The 25,562-nt window shown below is 37.0% G+C and overlaps 1 protein-coding gene across 1 annotated transcript in view; it reads right to left on the minus strand.

Moving 5' to 3' along the window:
• The window catches only part of TWSG1 (twisted gastrulation BMP signaling modulator 1), a 73,694-nt gene that overhangs the window by 35,403 nt on the left and 12,729 nt on the right, over positions 1-25,562 (minus strand). The window contains exon 3 of the mRNA XM_047090325.1: positions 1,664-1,763. Within this exon, the coding sequence (XP_046946281.1) occupies positions 1,664-1,763 (100 nt within the window). The remainder of the gene's footprint in view (positions 1-1,663; positions 1,764-25,562) is intronic.

Here is a 25,562-nt window from a genome sequence, read left to right on the forward strand (position 1 = left end):
ATTTGAAGAAATGGAAACCATGCAAAGAGCAGAAGGGAAAACTTCAACAGCAACTGACCTCCATAATTAACAGTCCCAGAAAGATAAAAAAATATCTTATCTATAACACAAGAAAAATATGCTCCCTAGAAAGGACAAGCAGAGAAGGGCTCTTGGAAATCAAAAATGAAAGCCAAAATTTCAAACACTGATACGAAGTTTAGAAGATTAAGAAATCATTTAGGAAGTATACTTCAATACAAAAAGACAGATAATAGGATTGCCCATTTAATAAATGAGTTTCCATACTATCATGCATCAAACTAGTATGTAACACTAATTTATTCAATGAATTGCTAAAGTAATTACTGATTTAACTAGAAGTAGTGATAAAACTATCCTGGGAAGATAAGAAATACAAGAGCTAAATTATCATCTACCATAATAAGAAGTCAACTAGCAGTTTCTAAATTCAAAGAATCAAGAGAACAGCATAAGGACATTATTTAAAATTATGGAAATAACATAATACCGAAGAGCCAGAAGTTGTTGTCTCTGATGCAGGAGATCAAAGGATTGGGAAGAAGACGCCAGGGGGTTGTTTAAGTATAATGTGCATGTACCTTAGGTATGTGCATACATCCCACTTTGATAAAAATAGAACTTAATTAAAAAAAATTTTTTTTCAACGTTTTTATTTATTTTTGGGACAGAGAGAGACAGAGCATGAATGGGGGAGGGGCAGAGAGAGAGGGAGACACAGAATCGGAAACAGGCTCCAGGCTCCGAGCCATCAGCCCAGAGCCTGACGCGGGGCTCGAACTCACGGACTACGAGATCGTGACCTGGCTGAAGTTGGACGCTTAACCGACTGCGCCACCCAGGCGCCCCTAAAATAGAACTTAATTTTAAAAGATCAGTATGACACCATCCTTGATCTGAAGGAGTTTATACTGTTGGAAGAGACACGCAAAACAATCATAGTAGCACGCAATACACAACTCAACAGAAGCAGACAATCTGAACAACATAGTGGATCTTATCTCAGTCAAAAAAAGGGTGTTTGTGAGACAAGGGGACACCTGAACTGTGGTTTCAGAGGATGGAAAAGGGTTCACTGGTTGGAGAATGATGAATGTTTCCCCTGTCAACAGTCTACACATGTAAGTTTTCTTTCTAAAACACAAGTGATAACATTCCATAAACACACTTTCATACACCTTGCTTTTTTTTTTTTTTCACTTAATACCTCTTGGAGACCATTCCTCAGAAAGCCCTTAAAAAAGCTTTCAGTTTCTCAAGGATCTTTTACTGAAGTCTTACATAAAGGGAAGATAACCTATTTTTAATATACTAACTCCTAATTTTAATTGCAACTACAACACATGCTTCTTATTAAAAATTCAACACTATGAAAAATTAAAAATAAAAAGTAAAAACTTTTCCATTGTTCTTCCATTCCAACTTCCCCAAAATAAGCACTTTGAATTTCCTTCCAGACCTTTTTCTATAAAAATAAAAATGCACATACATGTAAATACTATTCAACTAACGTTCCATGCATCTACTACAGCTTATACTCACACTAGTCTATACACATAAAATATACTTACGTTATTTAAAGTCTCTTAAAGTCAAGGATTCTGTGACGAGAAACTTTAAACTTTACTGCATGTCAACTTACCAACGCAATCACAACACTCATCCCAAAGGGTCCCAAGACATAACATACACTCCTTACAGCAGGAACAATTCCCTTCTCCAGGTCGGCACTGGCAGAGCTCCTGGAAATAAGATAGATGTTCAAACTTAAAATTTCAAACAACCATATTTAAAACTGTTAGTTTTTTGCAACAACCCCCCCATATATGCATTTATAGTCATTTACTCTTCACACAATTTTTTATTCAAGATCATTAACTGTTTGTAAGAACATAAATATCTACAATGTCAAGTAGATTTATATTTTCTTTTGGATGCATTCAGTGATCTATTTTGGATGCTTTTATCTTATTGTGAAACCAAAGAAAACCTTTTACTTTATAACCCATTACTTTACCCCCTACACTACCTTGAAAAATAGTTCAGTACAAGCACAAAACCTGCTTTTCAGCTATTAGACTCATTGTATAAATTAAATGAATAGCCAGCTTGTAGCAGGAGCTGTGCTTTCTCAATATGTGGAGTCTTTCAAAAACTGCTATTTTTATTGACCTACAACATATTAAAAGAGTGTGCTTGGTGCAGCAGACTATTTAAAAGAAGGCAGCGATTATTTCCTCCCTATGTCCACCCACCCTCTTTGCAATGTATGCAATGTAACTTTGCAGCTCTTCCTATCAAAGGACAGTGTCTATTTCCAGACTAGCTTTAATCAGCAGAATTTGGTGGAAATGACATCGTGTGAGTTCTGAGTCTGGGTCTCCATGGCACTGAGTGCTTATACTCCTCCTCTTAGAACTTCTCCCAGCTGCCATGTGTAGCCTGGAAGAAGGCCACATGGGCAAGTTGGTCCATTGGACGCCTTCCTCTCTCATCCAGCCTCCAACCAACCAGCAGCTGACAATGGACATAAGAATGAGACCAGAAAAACCATACAGTTGATATGGGCCCAAATGGCCAACCCACAGAAATAGGAGCTAAACAAATGGTTACTGCTTTAAGCCACTAAACTTTGGAGTCATTTGTCACTCCACAAAAGCTAATTAATACAGCTTGTTTCTCAAATGAAGCTCCCAGGTAATTCCTCTAGTCCCCTTGCCACCAGACAACCACTCCTAAACAAACCCAATGTAAAGAGAATTCTGTAGCCACCACTGCCTACTTAGCTTTCCCTGGCTTATAAGATACCATATACATTTTTATTTTTATTTATTTACTTATTTTTGAGAGAGAGACAGAATGTGAGCAGGGGAGGGGCAGAGAGAGAGGGAGACCCAGAATCCAAAGCAGGCTCCAGGCTCTGAGCTGTCAGCACAGAGCCCAACGTGGGGCTCAAACTCACAAACCATGAGATCATGACCTGAGCCAAAGTTGGAAGCTTAACTCACTGAGCTACCCAGGTGCCCCAAAGATACTGTATACATTTTGAAAAAAATTTAACATAGCACATAATATTCATTCCTATTAAATTCATCTTATTACATTTCTAGACTACTGGAGTCACTCCAATGTTCTAGTATGACATGATTTTTTGCACCCTTGATATTTAATTCCTTTTTTCTTCTTCTCTAAAAGTTCCCTAGCTATTTCACAGCATTTTTGGCAGTCGACACTTGTACTATTTTCTAACTAATTAGAAAATTAGATTAGTTTGATCCTGATGTATACCTGTGACCTGATGATACATGCAAGTAGTAGTATTTTAGTTCTTCAAAACTCTGTACAATCAACCTGAATTTATTTACTGCAGACCTTCGGTAACTTTGCTAAGTCTATTAGAAAGAGAAGGACTAAAAGGGAAGGGACTTCCTGAAAAGTACAGATGCTTCATCATAAAACTGGGATGCTTGATCCAGAAAAGCTCAAACATACTTGGAAATTTAGAAAATCAGAGTTGCCAAAGATCTATTTTGTGACTGGTTTCTCCATAAAAACCTGTCTGTCCTGTCTTTGGAACAAGAGAACATTTTCTGAGTACACATGGTGCTTTTAGGATACTTTTTGTTTTTTAGTTTTAGAAAGCTTGCCACTTAGTCACAAGAAATAAAGCTTCTTTCAAATATTAATTTACATTATACATAGTGTCCCTTTATTCTCTAGTTGCTTGTATTTACATTATCTATTTAACTCAGGAGAAGCAAACTAGAAAGTAACAAATTTATTCACAGAATAAGTCTCTCCTTTTTCTATCTATCGAGGCTTCCAAATAGCTTATTAAATGAGTTACTGTATATCATGCTAAATAATGCAGAAATGAATGTCAATGCAATGGCATCCAGTCTGAGTCATTCGAGCGTTCATTATGCCTTTTTACCATCAGGTATCTGCAAGGTGTTTTAAATTGGAACGAAAGGGTGGTGATACTTTAAGATTACTGGGAACTAATGGAAGGTTAAAACTAAGGCCATTTAAAAGTCGCTTCAACTTGCCTGGATTATGTAGCCCTCAAGATTAAATCTATTTCATGCCCTCTTAATAGATGCTTGTACTTTTACATGTCAGTGTAATGGAATAATGTACTCTAGCAATATGCTTAATAATTTATAATTTACTGATAGAATATAAAGGGAGAGGCTATAGGAAGCTAAGACATGAGGGAAATAACTTGAAGATAAGCTTTATTTCTGCACTATTAAAATAACAAAAGTGCAGGCTAAGACTTTCTTGGTAAAAATTACTGCTAAAACTGGTTGAATGCCAGGTAACAGTATGCCAGCTAATATTTTCCTTTCTTTCCATTTTACTACAGAAACAACTGAAAAATCCTTGCCTTAATAAAACAAACTTACCCACATAAATTAAGACATTTTACAGAGCAAATAGGCCTCAAAATATATCAAAACATCTCTATTCTTCATAGCTCATGTCAGCATTCTTTTCAGGAGACTGAAAACTAAGGAAAATGAGATCACATCCTGAAACCAACCTTTTAGTCAGCATTTGCACCTTTTCAATTTTCAAACAGACAATTTCTTATTTTCCAGGAGAAAATTCCAGGCAAATTTAATATATGGCATTTAGGATCTCAAAAACCTCACTGAAGGTCAAGAGAGCAAACATATATGGAAACCGTTTGCTTTATGACTATTGTTAAGTCAAGAAAAAAATAGCAATGGGTTTCCATGTGTAAATCATGATGAATGACAACCATGTGTGGCTCACCAAGCAATTTATTCCTTCCTAGTCACTTTACGTGTCTTCCAAAATCACATTATTGAATGTTTGGTCATAAACATCTTTGGAAATGTACACTGTAATTTTCTTTACAGCACAAGAAAACTACGGTTAGGATGAATGTTTCTAAAAAAAAAAAAAATGCTTCTAACGTGCTTTGGACCCGAGTATTGGAAATACAAAAGAAAAAAAATCAACTCAGTATGTAACTCTGTGATGAATCAAGGATCACAGAAAACCATTAAAAACTCCTTTTAAATTAAGCAGTCTCACTCATTTAAAAAGAAACGTTTAGCTTTAACAGTTTTAGTTATGAAGACATAAATGAATCTTCAGTAACCAGAAAAGCTTTCCCAAAGAGGCTACAGTAAAGATAACAAAGATACTTTAAGAAAATTTAAGTATTTTGGGGTCACCTGTGTGGCTCAGTTGGTTAAGCATCTGACTTCAGATCAGGGCATGATCTCACTGTTTGTGAGTTCGAGGCCAAGAGGCACATATCCTGCTTGGGATTCTCTGTCTTCTTCTCTTCCTGCCCCCCACCCCCTCAAAACAAATAAATAAACATTTGAAAAAAAGAATTTTTTTAAGTTTATTTACTTGTTTAGAGAGACAGAGTGTGAATGGGGGAGGGGCAGAGAGAGAGGGAGACACAGAATCCGAAGCAGGTTCCAGGCTCTGAGCTGTCAGCACAGAGCCCCACGCAGCTCCAACTCACCAACACTGAGATCATGACCTGAGCCTGAGCCAAAGTCTGACGCTTAACTGAGCCACCCAGGTGCCCCAAAAAATTCTTTAAAATATTTTAAGTATTTTTTTAAACTATAAAAGACTGAAAAATATATACTAGAGTAGAAGGAAAAACACCCAAGTTTCACCCACTTTGGCAAATTCCTACACATTTCTAGCAAAATAACGATTGTATGCTCTGCTGATCTAAAAAAATAAGCATTTCCCTCGTAAAAATCCGTCAACATAATTTAATAATTGCATAACAGTATATTCAAAATTCAGAAATAGACCTTAAATCCCGATCCCTTCCACATCTTGTTCACTTTTTTTTTTTAATTTAAAATGTGTTGTTTTTAAATGCCTGCCAGGGGGTGCACTGGGGCTGCTCTGCCGCCTGTGGCACCTCCAGAGCCATGCGGCAGCTTGGCCTGGGCCTGGCTCGTCAGACCCAGACACCTTGAATGACCCCACGTGTGGGTCGAGGAGGTTGAGAAGGTCCAGGTCTCGCTGTAAACAATGCTCCTAGGAGCCAGTGCACAGGCAGGTGCAGACGCAGATGTATGTGGTTGGGTACCGCCTCTCCGGGGGTCCCAGTTTCTTATTCTTTATCAAAAGCTTAATCACTATCTTCTATTCTTCTATTATTTTAAAGTCTCTGGTACGTAAGTGGAAAATATGGTTGATTTTTGAGATGTGGAATTTTTCTGTTTGGACTGGGTGTTTATATATTTTACTAACCTTACTTGACCAAACTTGAATACCACTCAGTTGAATGGAACATGTGATCACAGCCTAACACAAAGTTCACAGAAGTTCAAAATAAAGACTGATTCAGTGCTTCCACTTGTTTACTGCTACTACCTACCCTAAAGTTCCTAAGCAGGTTTTATGTAACACTAACAGGCACTGTGCTAATAATCATTTTATATGCATTATCTCAACTCTCGTAAAGCCCCTTGCAAGGCAGTTATTATCCTCATTTTTTAAATAAGAGTATAAAATTTGTATATCGTTTCCTTAGTAAGAAGCTGAGATTTGACCCCAGTTTTGGTTATTGCTTTTTAGACATTGCAATGAGAAATACAAAGCTTATTTCTTATTAATTTAGCATTTCAATAATTATAGTTATTACTTTCTTAGAGAGAATGAACCCATAATTAAACTTAGATAATCCTGTAGGTTGTTTAATCAAAGGCATTATTATATCTTTCACTCTCTACCTGAATACAATTAGAAGTGCTATTGCCCAAGTTTAATCATTGTTTGTAAAGGTAAAGTAAGTATCACTGGCTAAGAGTTGCAAAACCAGTGAGTTGGAATTTAATACTTAATTCTTTTGTTGCTTCAGCTCGTTAATGACCATATCATCTGCTTGCCTACTCTGCAAGTCTTGGAGAAAGTGTGGATGTTGCTCATGGCACAGATGAGAAGGCTGAGAAGGAATAGGTTAGCAATTCGTCTGAATTCCCACCACGGGACACTGACATCAGGTCTTCTGACCAGGCTGTTCTACCGGCACTGCTCTTCCATGCTAGAGTGAGAGTAAGATGGGATAAGACCTCTTTTCTCTGCGTGAAGTACTGTGCTAGATGCTAAGTATAGTAATCACATTGTTCAATAAATTTATGATAGAAAAAAATCAAAACTTTATACTAAAGGGGAAACAGAGATGTATACATTTGGGCTATCCTATATTGACCAGCATGAGTGTTCAGCCAGAATTTGGTAAGCTGCTTGAAAACTTTATATGAAATGAAAATCTAGCAGGATGAAAAGTTTTGGGAAAGAGTCTAATAATTTAAAATGTATTTTATTACCTTTGTATTAGAAAAATCTTGGATATCTCAGAGAATTTCAAATCTTTGAATGCCAGAATTCAGAGATTTTTACACAATTATTCAAGCAAGAGTCAATCAAGTCTATTGTTTATACCATAAAGGTTTTGGTGAGATCTTAAACTCTGTGCAAAATAAACAGGGAGAGAGGGTAGTATTCGTCTAAGACTAGACTTGAAGAGTTAAGTTCATAATTTTATGAACTTCCAAATTTCCAGGCCAGCAGTGAAAGCTAATAACTTGAGGAAGAATCTTGTTTATATTCTGGTGTTGTTACTGATAAATATTTCCATTCTCTAACTGTTGCCAAGATCTAGAAATCTATTAGCACTGTTCTTAAAACAGGGAAACATCATCACTGAAAACATGACAGGCATAGACAGGAAATGACCTGGATTTACAGGATCTAGATTTAAGTCCTAACCCACAAACTGTAGCGTGTAATAGTGAGTCTTAGTTTTTCAGTCATAAAAAGGGGATGAGATGGTGGATTTTCCTTTACAGGCTTTGGCATCCAAGTGAGATCTAAGGGCTTTGGTGACCCAGCAGTCCTGCTCCTAGGTATTTGCTCAAGAGAAATTAAAACATACGACCACACAAAGGCCTATAAGTGAAAGTAAATATCTTAAGAAGTTCTAGCCACAGCAATTAGAGAAGAAGAAAAAGAAATAGAAGGCATTCAAACTGGTAAGGAAGAAGTAAAATTTTCACTCTTTACAGATGGCATGCTACCATACATAGAAAACCCTAAAGACTCCACCAAAAACCTGCTACAACTGATAAATTAATTCAGAAGATGGAAGGATACAAAATAAATATACAGAAATCTGTTACATTTTGATACAGTAATAATGAAGTATAAGAAAGAGAAATTAAGAAAATCATTCCGTTTATAAATGCACCAAAAAGAATAAGATACCTAGGAATAAACTTAACCAAGGAGGTGAAAGACCTATACTCTGAAAACTATAAAACAATGATGAAAGAAATTGAAGATGAGACAAACAAATGGAAAAATATTCCATGCTTATGGATTGGGAGAAGAAATATTGTTAAAGTATCCATACTACCCAAAGCAATCTACAAATTTCATGCAATCCCTATCAAAATATCAACAGTATTTTTCACAGAACCAGAACAAATAATCTTAAAATTTGTATGGAACCACAAAAGACCCAAAATAGCCAAAGCAATCTTGAAAAAGAACAAAACTGGAGGTATCACAATCCCAGATTTCACGATACACTACAAAGCTGTAGTAATCAAAACAGTAGGTTACTGGCACAAAAACAGACACATAGATCAATAGAACAGAACAGAGAGCCCAGAAATAAGCCCATAATTATTTAGTCAATTAATTTTTGACAAAGAAAGCAAGAATATACAGTGGGAAAAAAACAATTCCTTCAATAAATGGTGCTGGGAAAACTGGACAGCTACATGCAAAAGAATGAAAGTAGACCACTTTCTTACACCATATACAAAAATAAGCTCAAAATGGATGAAAGACTTGAATGCAAAACCAAAGAGAACATAGGTAGTAATTTCTCTGATATTGGCCAAAACAACATTTTTCTAGATATGCCTCCTGAAGCAAGGGAAACAAAAGCAAAAACAAACTACCGAGAGTATATCAAAACAAAAAGCTTCTGCACAGCAAAGGAAATCAACAAAACAAAAAGACAACATAGTGAATGGGAGAAGTTTTTTACGAATGACATATGTGATAAAGGGTTAATATCCAAAATATATAAAGAACTTACACAACTCAACACCAACAGAGAAATGCAAATCAAAGCCACAATGAGATATCACCTCATACTTGTCAGAATGGCTAAAATCAAAAACACAAGAAACAACACGTGTTGGCAAAGATGTGGAGAAAAAGGAACCCTTTTGCCTGTTTGGTGGAAATGCAAACTGGTACAGCCACTGTGGAAAACATTATGGAGGTTACCAAAAAAAAAAACCTACAAGTAGAAATACTGCATGATTCAATAATTTCACCACTGGTTATTTACCTAAAGATTACAAAAACACTAATTTGAAAAGACATATGTACCCACTATGTTTACTGAAGCATTTAAAAAAATTTTTTGTAACATTTACTTTTTTTATTATTTTTTTTAATGTTTTATTTATTTTTGAGACAGAGAGAGACAGAGCATGAACGGGGGAGGGTTAGAGAGAGAGGGAGACACAGAATCTGAAACAGGCTCCAGGCTGTCAGCATAGAGCCCGACGCGGGGCTTGAACTCACGGACCGTGAGATCATGACCTGAGCCGAAGTCGGACGCTTAACCGAATGAGCCACCCAGGCGCCCCTAACATTTACTTATTTTTAAGAGACAGAGTGTGAGTAGGGGAAGGGCAGAGAGACAGGGAGACACAGAATCTGAAGCAGGCTCCAGGCTCCAAGCTTTCAGCACAGAACCTGACGCAGGGCTTGAACCCATGAACAATAAGATGAACCCATGAGCCAAAGTCAGACACTTAACTGAGCCACCCAGGCGCCCCAATGCAGCATTATTTACAATAGTCAAGATATGGAAGCAACCCAGGTGTTCACTGATACATGAATTAATAAAGAAGATGCAGTACACACACACACACACACACACACACACACACACACACACACACACAGTGGAATATTACTCAGGAATAAAAATGAATGAAATCTTGCCATTTGCAACAACATGGATGGTTCTAGAGGATATAATGCTAAGTGAAATACATTAGTCAGAGAAAGACAAATACCATATGATTTCACTCCTACGTGTAATTTAAGAAACAAAACAAATGAACAAAGAAAAAAAGAGACAAATCAAAAAACAGACTCAATTATAGAGAACAAACTGATGGTTACCAGACGGGAGGCAGGTGGGAGGAAATGTGTGATTTAGGTGAAGGGAATTAAGAGTACACTTACCATGATGAGCACTGAGTAATGTATAGAATTGTTGAATTACTATATCGTACACCTGAAACTAACACTGTATGTTAACTCTACTGGAATTAAAATTAAAAAATAAAAATAAAAAAATACCCCCCAGCAACATACAAAGCTAATTAAGTAAATGCATAACACTTAAGCATCAGTAACCAACAAAGCTTTTTATAAAATGTTTTAATGTTTATTTATTTTTGAGAGAAAGAGAGAGAGCATGAGTGAGGGAGGGGCAGAGAGAGAGGGACACACAGAAACCGAAGCAGGCTCCAGGCTCTAGCTGTTAGCACAGAGCCGATGCAGGGCTCGAACTCATGAATCACAAGATCATTACCTGAGCCAAAGTAGGATGCTTAACTGACTTAGCCACCCAAGCGCCCCAGTAATAACAAAACATTGAATGGTACCTATGCTGATAGTACTTTTACAAACTTTACTTAGAACAAATGGATATTTAAACACAAACACATAAAATAAAACATCTTCAAAAATTAATCTTTATGCAAAAGCATAATTATTATTAGGTTACAATAAATCTGTTTTGATATATTAGCACTATTTAAGGAGGACATCAGACAAACTTTCAAACTTGGCACAGCAGCATCTAATCTGAATCTTATTATCATGGTGCTCTTTATAATTTTGATTGGTACACCTTTCCCTGAAAGTAATATAAACTTAAGTGAAACACTACTGAAAACAGAAATCATTCTTTTAGAGGCTAAATAAATCAGCAAACGAGTTCATGTATATACCTAAATATATCTAACGGCACCCATTTCTTATATAAACATAGTCACAAAATTTTAATCCTACTTACTTTAAAAGTGCCCCAATGAACATCTTTAAAATAATCCAGATGGGGTGAAATGAGACTGGACTGGCTACATGTGGATCACTGTTGAAGCTGATTGATAAGCAAACTGGGTACGGGAGTATTTTACTATACTCCCTGTTTTGTGCATATTTGAAAATTTCCAAGGGTCTCAATGAAATCCTCATCTTTGTTTTAATATAATAATTCAACAGGTGAAAAAGCCAATGAAAATAAATTTTAGTTTACTTTTGCAGCTACTCTAACTGCATTAAACATTTGAAGGGAGAGAATGACTTATTCTTCACTTAAATTACATCAGGCCTAAGTCATTACTTTTGGACATTAACTTCAAAGATTTCCATAAAGTGTTAACTGAAGCAAAACAGTACAACCCAGCAATAGCACTACTAGGAATTCATCCAAAGGATACAGGAGTGCTGATTCATAGGGGCACATGTACCCAATGTTTATAGCAGCACTCTCAACAATAGGCAAATTATGGAAAGAGCCCAAATGTCCATCAACTGATGAATGGATAAAGAAGATGTGGTTTATATACACAACGGACTACTATTTGGCAAAGAGAAAGAATGAAATCTTGCCATTTGCCACAATGTGGATGGAACTGGAGAGTATTATGCTAAGTGAAATAAGTCCGAGAAAGACAAATATCGGATGTTTTCACTCAAATGTGGAATTTGAGAAACTTAACAGAAGTCAATGGGGAGAGGGAAGGGAAAAAATAGTTTCAAACAGAGAGGGAGGCAAACCATAAGAGGCTCTTAAATACAGAGAACAAACTGAGGATTGAAGAGGGGGTTGGGGGATGGGAAAATGGGTGATGGGCATTGAGGAGGGCACTTGTTGGGATGAGCACTGGCTGTTGTATGTAAGCAATGAATCATGGGAATCTACTCCTGACGCCAAGAGCATGCCGTATACACTGCACGTAAGCTAACTTGACAGTAACAGTACAAAATGATTTGCAACCATAACTTTTAAGAGCAGTGAAGCAGAATGAAGAGGAAAAAACACTGTAGTAAAATAAGGTAATGTCTTTTTGAGGAAAGAAGAAACACTGTATATTATAAACCAAAATATTACTAGTATAGTAACAAATCAAGATAAGTATAGCAAGAGACTAAGGTGGAATTTAGCACTGAATAAAAAAACAAGGAAGAGAAAGAGAATTTTTTACTTTACTGTGATTAAGAAGACCTGAAGTTACCTGAAGTACTTATACATATGTGTGTGTATACATACATATGCATATGTACATGTAAATTTATATATTTTTAAAAATAGGCTTCACACCCAGCACAGAGCTTGAATTCATGACCCTGAGATCAAGACCTGACCTGAGATCAAGAGTCAGACACTTAACTGACTGAGCCAGCCAGGTGCCTCTGAACTACTTATATTTTTAACTTAAGACAAAATACACTTGTAGAAACTAGATTAATAAAAAGTTATTTAGGGGCACCTGGGTGGCTTAGTAGGTTAAGAGTCTGACTTCAGCTCAAGTCATGATCTCACGGTTTGTGGGTTCCAGCCCCGCGTCAGGCTCTGTGCTGACAGCTCAGAGCCTGGAGCCTTCTGTGGATTCTGTGTCTTCCTCTCTCTCTGCCCCTCCCCAACTCGTACTCTGTCTCTCTCTGTCTTTCAAAAATAAATTAAAAACGCTAAATTTTTTTTTAAAAAATAAAAAGTTATTTAGAAATTATAACTTAGTTCAGAAAATCTAAGATTTGACAGTTAAATTAATTTTTAGAATAAAAAGCTGATTGTTGACTTAATACAAGAAAGTGCAAAATATTCAGATAACCAATAAAGTGTTAAAGTAATGGATCAGTAATCTCTGAACATAAGTTTGAATATTTTTATGAAATATAATGTTTATATCATCCCCAATATGACCATAAATATTAGCCAAAGAAGCACTCACATGTCAAAAGGGGTTTTTCTGTTCACAGTACAAAATAGGTCTTGAGATTTCTGGGGTAGAAGCATACTATGAATACAAATTTTAAATCTTCTTTTCACAGAAGAAGAAAAACTAGTAGAGATCTTGTTAAAAACAAAATCTTATATGACCACTTTCCCCCCTGAAATAGTACAGCTAAACCACTCATTATATGAGCAAGGAAATACACCACGATGACAATTTTACTTTCGTGACGTTTAAAGTTAGATTTCTTTCCTGCCAGAAGCAAAAAATAAATATTTATATAGGGACCACCCTTCTGCATAGCAACTTGTAGGAGTGGCAGAAATGACCACGCTGCCTTGCAACCATGCTGGTAAAAAATATTTACATGACCATGAACTTCCAGGGAAAGTGTTTTATACTTGGTCATTTCATGAATTGCAGAAGGCTCAAACATAAACAAATGTTGTGACTTATCCTGATAGCACATCATTTCAACACTACAGATGACGTTCAAACCAAACCAAAATAACAAAAAGAGAATCTAAATTCCCTCGACAAGGGAAGTAATATCTTTCTTTGAACTTCTATAGCATTGCCTTTCCCAGAGTACTTATTTCCCACCTTCATTTCTGTACCTGTTGTTCTTCCATAGTTTAAGGAGAAAAGTTATCTAACGTTGTCATCTAAAAATGTCAACATGCAGACTTTCAATGATAACTTAGCATGTGCTATGGAAAGCAAAATCCCAGTAATTCTTAACCTTTCTAGGACCATCAACCACTTTGAGAACCCCCTGACAGGTATGGACATTTTTTCCAAGAAACTGTACACATACAATTTTGAATATAATTTTGGGTATCGCCTGAAGCCTTTAAGGGATCCAATGACCCCAGTTAGCAATTCTTGGTACATGAAACACTAGTAGCAAATCTGTTCTTCAACTTAAGACAACAGAAATAAAAGAGGACATTAAAATTAAAGTTCATGTTTCTATCAGGCGAGTCAGGTTACCCCCCCTCCTCCCCCCCACACACATAAAAGAGCAAAAGGAAATGAATACCCACCCATCACAACCACAGCAAGAAAACTGGCCAATCAAAACTAACTAACTAACTAACTAACTAACTAACTAACTAACTAACTAACTAACTAACTAACATCTCTCCAGGAAAATGATCAGCTTTAGAGCAGAGAACACATTCCAGCACCAAGGGCTTCCCTGCCCCTGAAGTGATACCTTCCAGTCTGTGTATGTCAGCCCTGCCTATGCTATCTCCCAACCAGGCTTTTTTTTTTTTTCCTCATTCTTAACTATAATAGAAAGCTAAGGAACACCATACATTTGAGGAAAGCCTGCCACATGAAAGAGATATAAACTAAAAGAAAAAACAGTCTTAGAGGAAAAAAGAAATCCAGGTAACAAAATGGGGAGGGAGGTGAGAAACATACACACTTCCACCTCTGCCAACAAAACTTGTAATAAGTATCCTCAGAGATATCTGAGAAAATACTGCAATCAAAAGCAAGTAAAAGTGTTAATATAAAAAACTGACAAGTTGAAAATAGGACATTCTTGGAATTTAAGAGTTATTACTAAAATTAAAAAATTCAATTAAAAGAGTTCAAAGGTAAAGTCAAGGAAATCTCACAGAATGCAGAATAGGAAGGTGAGAACAGATTTAAGATCTACCACAGTATATATATATATATATATATATATATATATATATATATATAATAATGTAATTCTTATTACATATATATTTTTACCCCCCTTTCTCTTTCTTTCTTTCTTCTTTCTTTCCTTCTTTCCTTCTTTCTTTCTTTCTTTCTTTCTTTCTTTCTTTCTTTCTTTCTTTCTTTGTTATGTTTGTTTAATCAGGCATTTTTACTCTATTCTTTTTATACCTTTTCTAAATCTCCTTCTTTTTATTTTCCTTTCTCTTCCTCTGGATTAAGACTTATAGTTCCTTTGATTCTCTGCTTGGTTTTTTTTTCCAGGGTTACTTCAATGAACAAATCAAAGCACACCTCGTGGAAGGTCCAAACAATCCACCACTACCAGCAAGTAGAAGCTTTACAGAGGACCGACCAGTGGGATTGAGCAGTCAAATACACAACAGCAGATTGCACGCAACACACTCCAAAAACATTTCCTGAAGTGGCAGGCCCTGGACACTGTATGATCCCTTTTTAATATAGTGGTTTTTGCAGGTACGGGACACATAACAAGCTATTAAACCACGTAAAAGACAGAAACCTACCCAACTGACAAAACTGAAAAATTCTCCTCAAAAGAAATTCCAGGAAGAAACGACAGCCAGAGAATTGTTCAAAATAAACAACATATCTGAACAAGAATTTAGAGTAACAGTCATAAGACTAATAGCTGGGCTTGAAGAAAGCATAGGTGACAGCAGAGAATCTATTGCTGCAGGGATTAAAGACCTAAGAAATAGTCACAATGAATTAAGAAGTACTATAAATGAGATGCAAAATACACTAGATACAGTGACAGCAAAGATGGAAGAAGCAGAGGAGCAAATAGGTGAAATAGAAAATAAAATTATGGAAAGTGATGAAGCTGAAAAAAAAGAGGGAAAGGAAATTACTAGAACACAAGGGGAGAATTAGAGAGCTAAGTGATTCAATGTAATGAAATAATATCTGTATCATAGGAGTTCCAGAAGAAGAAGAAAGAGAGAAAGGGGCAGGAGGTTTATTTGAACAAATTGTAGCTGAGAACTTCTCTAATCTGGGGAAGGAAACAGGCATCCAAGTCCAAGTGGCACAGAAAACTCCCTTCAAAATCAACAAAAACAGGTCAACACCACGACATATCATAGTGAACCTGGCATAATACAAAGATAAAGAGAGAATTCTGAAAGCATCTAGGGACAAATGGGCCTTAACCTACAAGGGTAAACACACAAGGGTTGTAGCAGACTTGTCCACTGAAACTTGGCAGGCCAGAAGGGAGGGGAAGGAAATATTCAATGTGCTGAATAGGAAAAATATGCAGCCAAGAATCCTTTATCCAGCAAGGCCGTCATCCAGAACAGAAGAGATAAAGGCTTTCCCAGGCAAATAAAAACTAAAGGAGTTCGGGGAGCCTGGGTGGCTCAGTCGGTTAAGCGTCTGACTTCAGCTCAGGTCACGATCTCGTGGTCCGTGAGTTCGAGCCCCGCGTCGGGCTCTGGGCTGATGGCTCAGAGCCTGGAGCCTGCTTCCGATTCTGTGTCTCCCTCTCTCTCTGTCCCTCCCCGTTCATGCTCTGTCTCTCTCTGTCTCAAAAATAAATAAAAACGTTAAAAAAATTAAAAAAAAAAACAAAAAAAAAAAAACTAAAGGAGTTCATGACCACTAAACCAGCCCTGTAAGAAAACCTACAGGGGACTCTGTGAGTAGAAAACAACAAAGGACCAGAGACATCACTACAAGCACAAAACTTACAGATAACACAATGACACTAAATCCATATCTTTCAAAAATCACTCTGAATGTAAATGGACTATATGTCTCAATCAAAAGACATAGGGTATCAGAATGGATGAAAAAACAAGATCCATCTATTCACTGCCTACAAGAGGCTCATTTTAGACCTGAGGACACCTGCAGATTGAAAGTGAGGATGTGGAGAAGCTTCTATCATGCTACAGGATGTCAAAAGAAAGCCAGAGTAACCATACTTTATCAGACAAACAAGATTTTAAAACACAGACTAGAGCAAGAGATGAAGAAGGGCATCATATCATAATTAAGGAGTCTATCCATCAAGCAGAGCTAACAATTGTAAATGTTTATGTCCCTAACAAGAAAGCACCCAAATATATGTCAATTAATCACAAACATAAATAAATGTATAGATAATAATACCATGATTATAGGGGACTTGAATACTCCACTTACAACAATGTACAGATCATCTAGGCAGGAAATCAATAAGGAAATAACAGCTCTGCATGACACATTGGACCAGATGGATTTAACAGATATATTCAGAATTTTTCATCCAAAAGCAGAATATACATTCTTCTTTTTTTTAATTTTTAAAAAATTGTTTTCAATGTTTATTTATTTTTGAGAGTCAGAGAGAGACAGAGTATGAGTAGGGAAGGGGCAGAGAGAGAGGGAGACACAGAATTCAAAGCAGGCTCCAGGCTCTGAGCTGTCAGCACAGAGCCCGACACGGGGCTCAAACCCACGAACCATGAGATCATGACCTGGGCGGAAGTCAGACACCCAACCGACTGAGCCACCCAGGTGCTCCAGAATACACATTCTTCTTGAATACACACAGAATATTCTCCAAAATAGATCACATACTGGGTCACAAGACAGCCCTCAAAAAGGATTGAGATCACACCATGCATATTTTCAGATCACAGTACTGTGAAACTTGAAATCAACCACAAGAATAAATTTGGAAAGCCCCCAAATACGTGGAGGTTAAAGAACATCCTACTAAAGAATGAATGGGTCAACCAGGAAATTAAAGAAGAAATTAAAAAACATATGGAAGCAAATGAAAATAAAAACATGACAGTCTAAACCCTTTGGGATGCAGCAAAGACAGTCCTAGGAGGAAAATACTTTGCAGTCCAGGCCTATCTCAAGAAGCAAAAGAGGTCCCAAATATGCAACCTAACCTCACACCTAAAGGAACTAGAAACAGAGCAGCAAACAAACCCCAAAGCCAGCAGAAGAAGAGAAATAATAAAGATTAGAACAGAAATAAACAATATAGAATCAAAAAACAAAAACAAAAAACAAAAAAAACAATAGAACAGATCAATGAATCTAAGAACTGGGTTTTTTTTTTTTTTTTTTTTTAATTTTTTTTTTTTCAACGTTTATTTATTTTTGGGACAGAGAGAGACAGAGCATGAACGGGGGAGGGGCAGAGAGAGAGGGAGACACAGAATCGGAAACAGGCTCCAGGCTCTGAGCCATCAGCCCAGAGCCCGACGCGGGGCTCGAACTCACGGAGCGCGAGATCGTGACCTGGCTGAAGTCGGACGCTTAACCGACTGCGCCACCCAGGCGCCCCTAAGAACTGGGTTTTTGAAACAATGAACAAAATTGATAAACCCCTAGTCAGACTTCTCAAAAAGAGAGGACCCAAATAGATAAAATAGAAATACAAACAATTATTAGAGAATACCATGAAAAATTACATACCATCTGGACAATCTGGAAGAAATGGACAAATTTCTAGACACTTACACACTACCAAAACTCAAACAGAAGAAATAGAAAATCTGAACAGACCCATAACCAATGAAGAAATTGAATCAGTTATCAACAATCTCCCAAGAAACAAGAATCCTGAGCCAGATGGCTTCCCAGGGGGATTCTACCAGACATTTAGAGCAGAGTTAGTATCTATTCTTCTCAAGCTGTTCCAAAAAAATAGAAATGGAAGGAAAGCTTCCAGATTCATTCTATGAATCCAGCATTATCTTGATTACCAAACCAGATGATGACCCCACTAAAAAAAGAGAATTACAGGCCAATATGTCTGATGAACATGGATGTGAAAATTCTCAACAAGATACTAGCAAATAGAATTCAACAGTATATTAAAAGAATCATCTGCCATGATCAAGTGGGATTAATTCCTGGGCTGTAAGGCTGGTTCAATATTTGCAAATAAATCAACATGATACATCACATTAATAGAAAAGAGGATAAGAACCATATGATCCTGTCAATAGATGCAGCAAAAGCATTTGACAAAATACAGCATCCTTTCTTAATAAAAACCCTCAAGAAAGTTGGGCTAGAAGGTACATACCTTAACATCATAAAAGCCATCATATGAAAGGCCCATGGCTAATATCCTCAATGGGGAAAAACTAAGAGCTTTCCCCTTGAGAACAGGAACATGACAGGGATGTCCACTCTCGCCACTGTTGTTTAACATAGTGTTGGAAGTCCTAGCTTCAGCAATCAGACAATAAAACAAAATAAAAGGTATCCAAATTGGCAAAGAAGAAGTCAAACTTTCATTCTTCTCAGATGACATAATACTCTACATGGAAAACCTGAAAGACTCCACCAAAGTGCTGCTAGAGCAGACACATGAATTCAGCAAAGTTGCAGGATATAAAATCAATGTACAGAGATCGGTTGAATTTCTTTTTTTTTTTTTTTTTTTTAAATTTTTAACGTTTATTTATTTTTAAGACAGAGAGAGACAAAGCATGAACGGGGGAGGGTCAGAGAGAGAGGGAGACACAGAATTCGAAGCAGGCTCCAGGCTCCGAGCCATCAGCACAGAGCCCGACGCGGGGCTCGAACTCACGGAGCGCGAGATCGTGACCTGGCTGAAGTCGGACGCTTAACCGACTGCGCCACCCAGGCGCCCCTCGGTTGAATTTCTATACACCAATAATGAAGCAACAAAAAGAGATCAAGGAATCAATCCCATTTACAATTGCACCAAGAACCATAAAATACCTAAGAATAAAACTAACCAAAGAGGCAAAATATTTGTATGCTGAACACTATAGAAAGCTTATGAAAGAAACTGAAGAAGACACAAAGAAATGGAAAAACATTCTATGCTCATGGATTGGAAGAACAAATATTGTTAAAATGTCAATACTACCCAAAGCAATTTACACATTCAATGCAATCCCAATCAAAACAGCACCACCTTTATTCACAGACCTATAACAATCCTAAAATTTGTATAGAACCACAAAAGACTCCAAATAGCCAAAGCAATGTTGAAAAAGAAAACCAAAGCTTGAGGCATCACAATCCTGGACTTTAGCCTGTATTACAAAGCTGTAATCATCAAGACAGTATGGTATTGGCACAAAGACAGACACACAGACTATTGGAACAGAATAGAGAACCCAGAAATGGGCCCACAAATATATGGCCAAGTAATCTTAGACAAAGCAGGAAAGAGTATCCAGTGGGAAGAAGTCTCTTTAGCAAATGTTTCTGGGAGAACTGGACAGCAACATGCAGAAGAATGAACCTGGACCATTTTCTTCCACCGTGCTCAAAAATAAACCCCAAATGGATGAAAGATCTAAATGTGAGACAGGAAACAATCAAAATCCTAGAGGAGAAAACAGGCAGCAACCTCTTTGACCTCGGCCACAGCAACTTCTAACTTGACATGTCTCCAAAGGCAGGGGAAATAAAGGCAAAAATGACCTCATCATGATAAAAAGCTTCTGCACAGCAAAGGAAACAATCAACAAAACTAAAAGGCAACTGACAGAATGGGAGAAGATATTTGCAAATGACATATCAGATAAAGGGTTAATGTCCAAAATCTATAAAGAACTTAACAACTCTTGAAAAACAAATAATGCAGTGAAGAAATGGGCAGAAGACATGAATAGACGCTTTTCCAAAGAAGACATTCAGATGACTACCAGACACATGAAAAAATGCTCAACATCACTCATAATCAAGGAAATACAAATCAAAACTACAATGAGATAGCACCTCACACCGATCAGAGTGGCTAAAATTAACAATTCAGGAAACAACAGATGTTGGTGAGAATGTGGAGAAAGGGGAACCCTCTTGCACTGTTTTTGGGAATGCAAACTCGTACAGCCACTCTGGAAAAGTGTAGAGGTTCCTCAAAATATTAAAAATAGAATTACTCTATGACCCAGCAATACTAGGAATTTATCCAAAGGATACAGGAATGCTTTTTGAAGGGGCACATGTATCCCAATATTTATAGCAGTGCTATCAATAATAGCCAAATGTGGAAATAGCCCAAATGTCCATCAACTGATGAATGGATAAAGAAGCTGTTGTATACATACACAATGGAATACTACTCAGCAATGAAAAAGAATGAAATCTTGCCATGTGCAACAATGTGGATGGAACTGGAGGGTATTCTTCTAAGCAAAATATGTCAGTCAGAGAAAGACAGATATCACATGATTTCATTCATATGTGGAATTTGAGAAACTTAACCGAAGATGATAGGGGAAGGGAAGGAAAAAATAAGAAACAGAGAGGGAGGCAAACCATAAGAGACTCTTAAAACAGAGAACTGAGGTTTAACGGGGTCAGGGGTTGGGGGGGTGGGGAAAATGTGTAATAAGCACTGAGGAGGGCACTTGTTGGGATGAGCAATGGGTGTCGTATGTAAGTGATGAATCACAGGAATCTACTCCTAAAACAAGACTACAATGTATGTTAGCTAACTTGACAATAAAAGAAAGAAAGAAAGAAAGAAAGAAAGAAAGAAAGAAAGAAAGAAAGAGAAAATGAGACACCAATATACTCCTTTCAGAATGGCTAAAATTTAAAACATTGACAATGTCAAATGTTGACAAGGATATAGAACCACTTTGGAAGATAGTTTGGCAGTTCCCCCCCCCCCTTTTTTTAACATTTAATTATTTTGAGAGAGAGAGAGAGAGAGAGAGAGAGAGCAGGAGAGGTGCAAAGAGAGAGAGGGAAAGAGAGAATCCCAAGCAGGCTCCACACTGTCAGCACAGAGCCCAACTCAGGGCTTGATCTCAGGAACCATGAGATTGTGACCTGAGACAAAATCAAGAGTCAGATGCTTAACCAACTGAGCCAGTCAGGTGCTCCATTGGCAGTTTCTTAGAAAAGTAAACACACTCTTAGAATATGATGTAACAATTGTGTTTCTTGGTATTTACCATGAGCTGAGAATTTATGGCCACACAAAAATCTGCACATGGATATTTGCAGCAGCTTTATTCTTAATTGACAAAACTTGGAAGCAGTGGACAAACTATGATATATCTATAAAATGCAATCTAAATCAGCAATAAAATGAAATTAGCTATCAAGCCACAAAAAGACATGGAAAAGCCCCAAATGTACATTGCTAAGTGAAAGAAAGCTGTCTGGAATGGCTATATACTGTATAATTCCAACCATATGATAAATTGGAAAGAGCAAACTATAGAGACAGTAAAAGAGATTATTGGTTGCCAAAGTCTAGGAAGGGGTCTCGGGGAGAGATAGGAAGGATCAGGTGGGAAGCACAGGAGCTCTTTAGGACAATGAAAGTATTCTGGGCCATACTGTAATCTCAGATATATGACATTATTTATTTGTCAAAACTCATAGAACTATACAACACAGAGAGTGAACCCTAATGGACTTCAGTTAATAATAGTGTGTCGCTACTGGTTCATCACTTATAACAGATGTACCAACTAATGCAAGATGTTAATAATTGGGGAAAGAGTGGGTGTGTCTATGGGAAAGGAGTATGCTGGATCTTTCTGCACTTTCTGCTCAATTTTTTTTGTAAATCTAAAACTACTCTAAAAAGTAAAGGCTATTATTAAAAAAAAAAAAATCCAAGGCTGGCTTTATTGCAGAAATTGACAAACTGATTTTAAAATTCATATGGTAGGTGTGCCTGGGTGGCTCAGTTGGTTAAGCATCTGACTTTGGCTCGGGTCATGATCTGCGGTTTGTGGGTTCGGGTCCAGAGTTGGGCTCTGTGCTGAAAGCTCAGAGCCTGGAGCCTGCTCCAGATTCTGTGTTCCCTCTCTCTCCACCTCTCCCCCACTCGTGCTCTGTCTCAAAAATAAACATTAAAAAATTTATTTTGTTTTATTTTATTTTATTTTCTGTTCATTTAATTTTTTTTTCAATATATGAAGTCTATTGTCAAATTGGTTTCCATACAACACCCAGTGCTCATCCCAAAAGGTGCCCTCCTCAATACCCATAAAAATTTTTTTTAATTCATAGGGTAATACCAGGGACCAAAAATAGTCAAAACAATCTTTGAATAGAACAAAATTATTGTGGGGGGGGGCACCTGGTTGGCTCATTCAGTTAAGCATTGGACTCTTAGTTTTGGCTCAGGTCATGATCTCATGGTACGTGAGATGGAGCCCCAATTTGGGCTCTGTGCTAAAAGCTTCCTGATTTCAAAATATACCACAATGCTACAGTAATCAAGAGAACATAAGATAAGCATATAAATAAATGGGATAGAAGTGAAATTTCAGAAATAAACTCTTATCCTTTTGGTCAATTACTTTCAACAAACGTGCCAAGAAAATTCCACAGGGAAGAAACAGTATTCTCAACAAATGGTGCTGGAACAGAATAAAGTTGAATGCACAAAAATCAACTCAAAATAAATCACAGACCTAAATATAAGGGCTAAAACTATAAAATTCTCAGAGGAAAATATACAAGTAGGTCATTGTGACTATTAGATCATTGGGACAAGTAGATCATTAGACTGTATCAAAACTTAAAGTTTCTGTATTGCAAATGATATCATCGGGAAGGTAAAAAGACAACCCACAGAATGAGAGAAATTACTTGCAACTCAGTTTTCTGATAAGTGATTTGTAGTCATAATATATAAAGAACTCTCATAACTCAACAATGAAAAAACAAATAAGCCAATTTAAAAAATGGGCATAGGTTCACTGGAATCCTCATACACTGGTGGTGGAAATGTATGCAGTCACTTTGGAAAATACTTCGGCAGTTCCTCAAAATGTTAAACACAGAAAATATGACCCAGAAATTCCACTCCTAGCTATACACCCAAAAGAAATGAAAATATATAGCCACATTAAAAACTTGTACATGAATACTCACGGCAGCATTATTCACCATAGCCAAAAAGTGAAAACAATTCAAATATTCATCAACTGATGAATGGATTAATTAAATATGGTATATCTATCTATACAGTAGAATACTATTCGACCATAAAATAATGAAGTACTGATAGTTATTATAACATGTGTGAGTCATGAGAGAATTACGCTCAATAAAAGAAGCTAGACATAAAAGATAACATATTATATAATTCCATTCGTATTAAATGTCCTGAACAGGCATACAGAAAGATGGAAAGTAGAACAGTGGTTGCCTAGGGGTAGGGAGGAAGGAATGGGGAGTGACTGCTAATGAGTATGAGGTTTCTTTTTAGGGTGATCAAAATGTTCTAAAGGTAGATTGTGGTGATGATTGCATAACTCAACGAATGCACTAAAAACCAGTGAATCACACATTTAAATTGGTGAAATCTATAGTATTAGAATTATATCTCAATAAAGCTGTTTTTAAAAACTAGGACTTAGAGCATCTATCTTAAATTTACAGTATCCAGAGTTGTAGAAAAAAAGGGAGAATATTGTTTAAAAATAATAATAAAAGGGAATATTCCAGTCTCAAGCTCAAAACAAAACCCCTGTTCCCTAAAAAAAATTCATAAGGTGTCCGTCACTATGCCCACACAAAAAGACCCACACCAAGGATAAGGAGATGAAAGCAAACATTTCCAGAGAGAAGAAACAAACAGACTAACAAAGGCACCTACAGAGAATAAAAACCAGACTGGTAACAGACTTCTTACTACCATTATAGAATGCCAGTAGCATAAAGACAGTTAGGAAATGTCTTCGAAGTTACTAGGGAAAATAAAGTAACATAGAATTCTATATTCAGACAAATCATCAATCAGGTATAAATAAGGTGAGAGAATAAATGCATTTTTAAAAAAATTTATTTATTTATTTTGAGAAAGCATGGGTGGGGAGAGAGAGGAGAGAGAGGAGAGAATCCAAATCAGGCTCCATGATGCCAGAGCAGAGCCTGAGACGGGGCTTGAACCCACAAAGCTGTGAGATCATGACCTGAGCTGAAACCGAGTCAGATGTTTAACCAACTGAGCCACCAGGCACCCCGAGAACAAATGCATTTTTTTTTTTTTGAGAGAGAGAGTATGAGTGGGGGAGGGACAGAGAGAGAGAGAGGGAGACAGAATCCAAAGCAGGCTTCAGGCTGTCAGCGCAGAGCCCAATGTGGGGTTCAAACTCATGAGACATGAGATCATGACCTGAGCTGAAGTGGGATGTGCAACTGACTGAGCCACCCAGGCGCCCTGAGAACAAACGCATTTTTAAGAGATGTAGCACCCAGAACATTACCTCCCAATATTGCCTTTGTTAGAAGACACTCTAAGACATGTTACAACAAAATGAGAGTAAATTAAGAAAGAACAAGACACGAAATCAAAGAAATAGTGGAACTAGCTTAGGAAAGTAACAATGGGGATGCACTATAGGACAGCTTGAATCAGACCTAGAGAGCCATCAGTTAAGTCTGGAAACAATAACACTGAAGGCTCCCTTGGGAGGAGGACAGACTAAGAATTTAAAACAACATAAGGTATTAACGACTAATGATGCAAATCAAGAAAGACAATTAGAAATTCAAGAACAATAAAGTCATTCAAGAAAAGAAATGTAGGGGCACCTTGATGGTTAAGCATCTAACTCTTGATTTTGGCTGAGGTCATGATCTCATGGTTCATGAGTTCAAGCCCCTTGTAGGGCTCTACACCGACAATGTGGAGCCTACTTGGGATTCTCTCTTTCTGTCTTTCCCCTGCTCATGCACACACACTCTTTTTCTCTCTAAATAAATAAATAAATAGATAGATAGATAGATAGATAGATAAATAAATAAATT

The sequence above is a fragment of the Lynx rufus genome, unplaced genomic scaffold (genome assembly GCF_022079265.1).
Source record: "Lynx rufus isolate CCGP_SWC_20201006 ecotype Redwood Valley unplaced genomic scaffold, mLynRuf1.p SCAF_29, whole genome shotgun sequence".
In the NCBI taxonomy this organism is placed as follows: domain Eukaryota; kingdom Metazoa; phylum Chordata; class Mammalia; order Carnivora; family Felidae; genus Lynx; species Lynx rufus.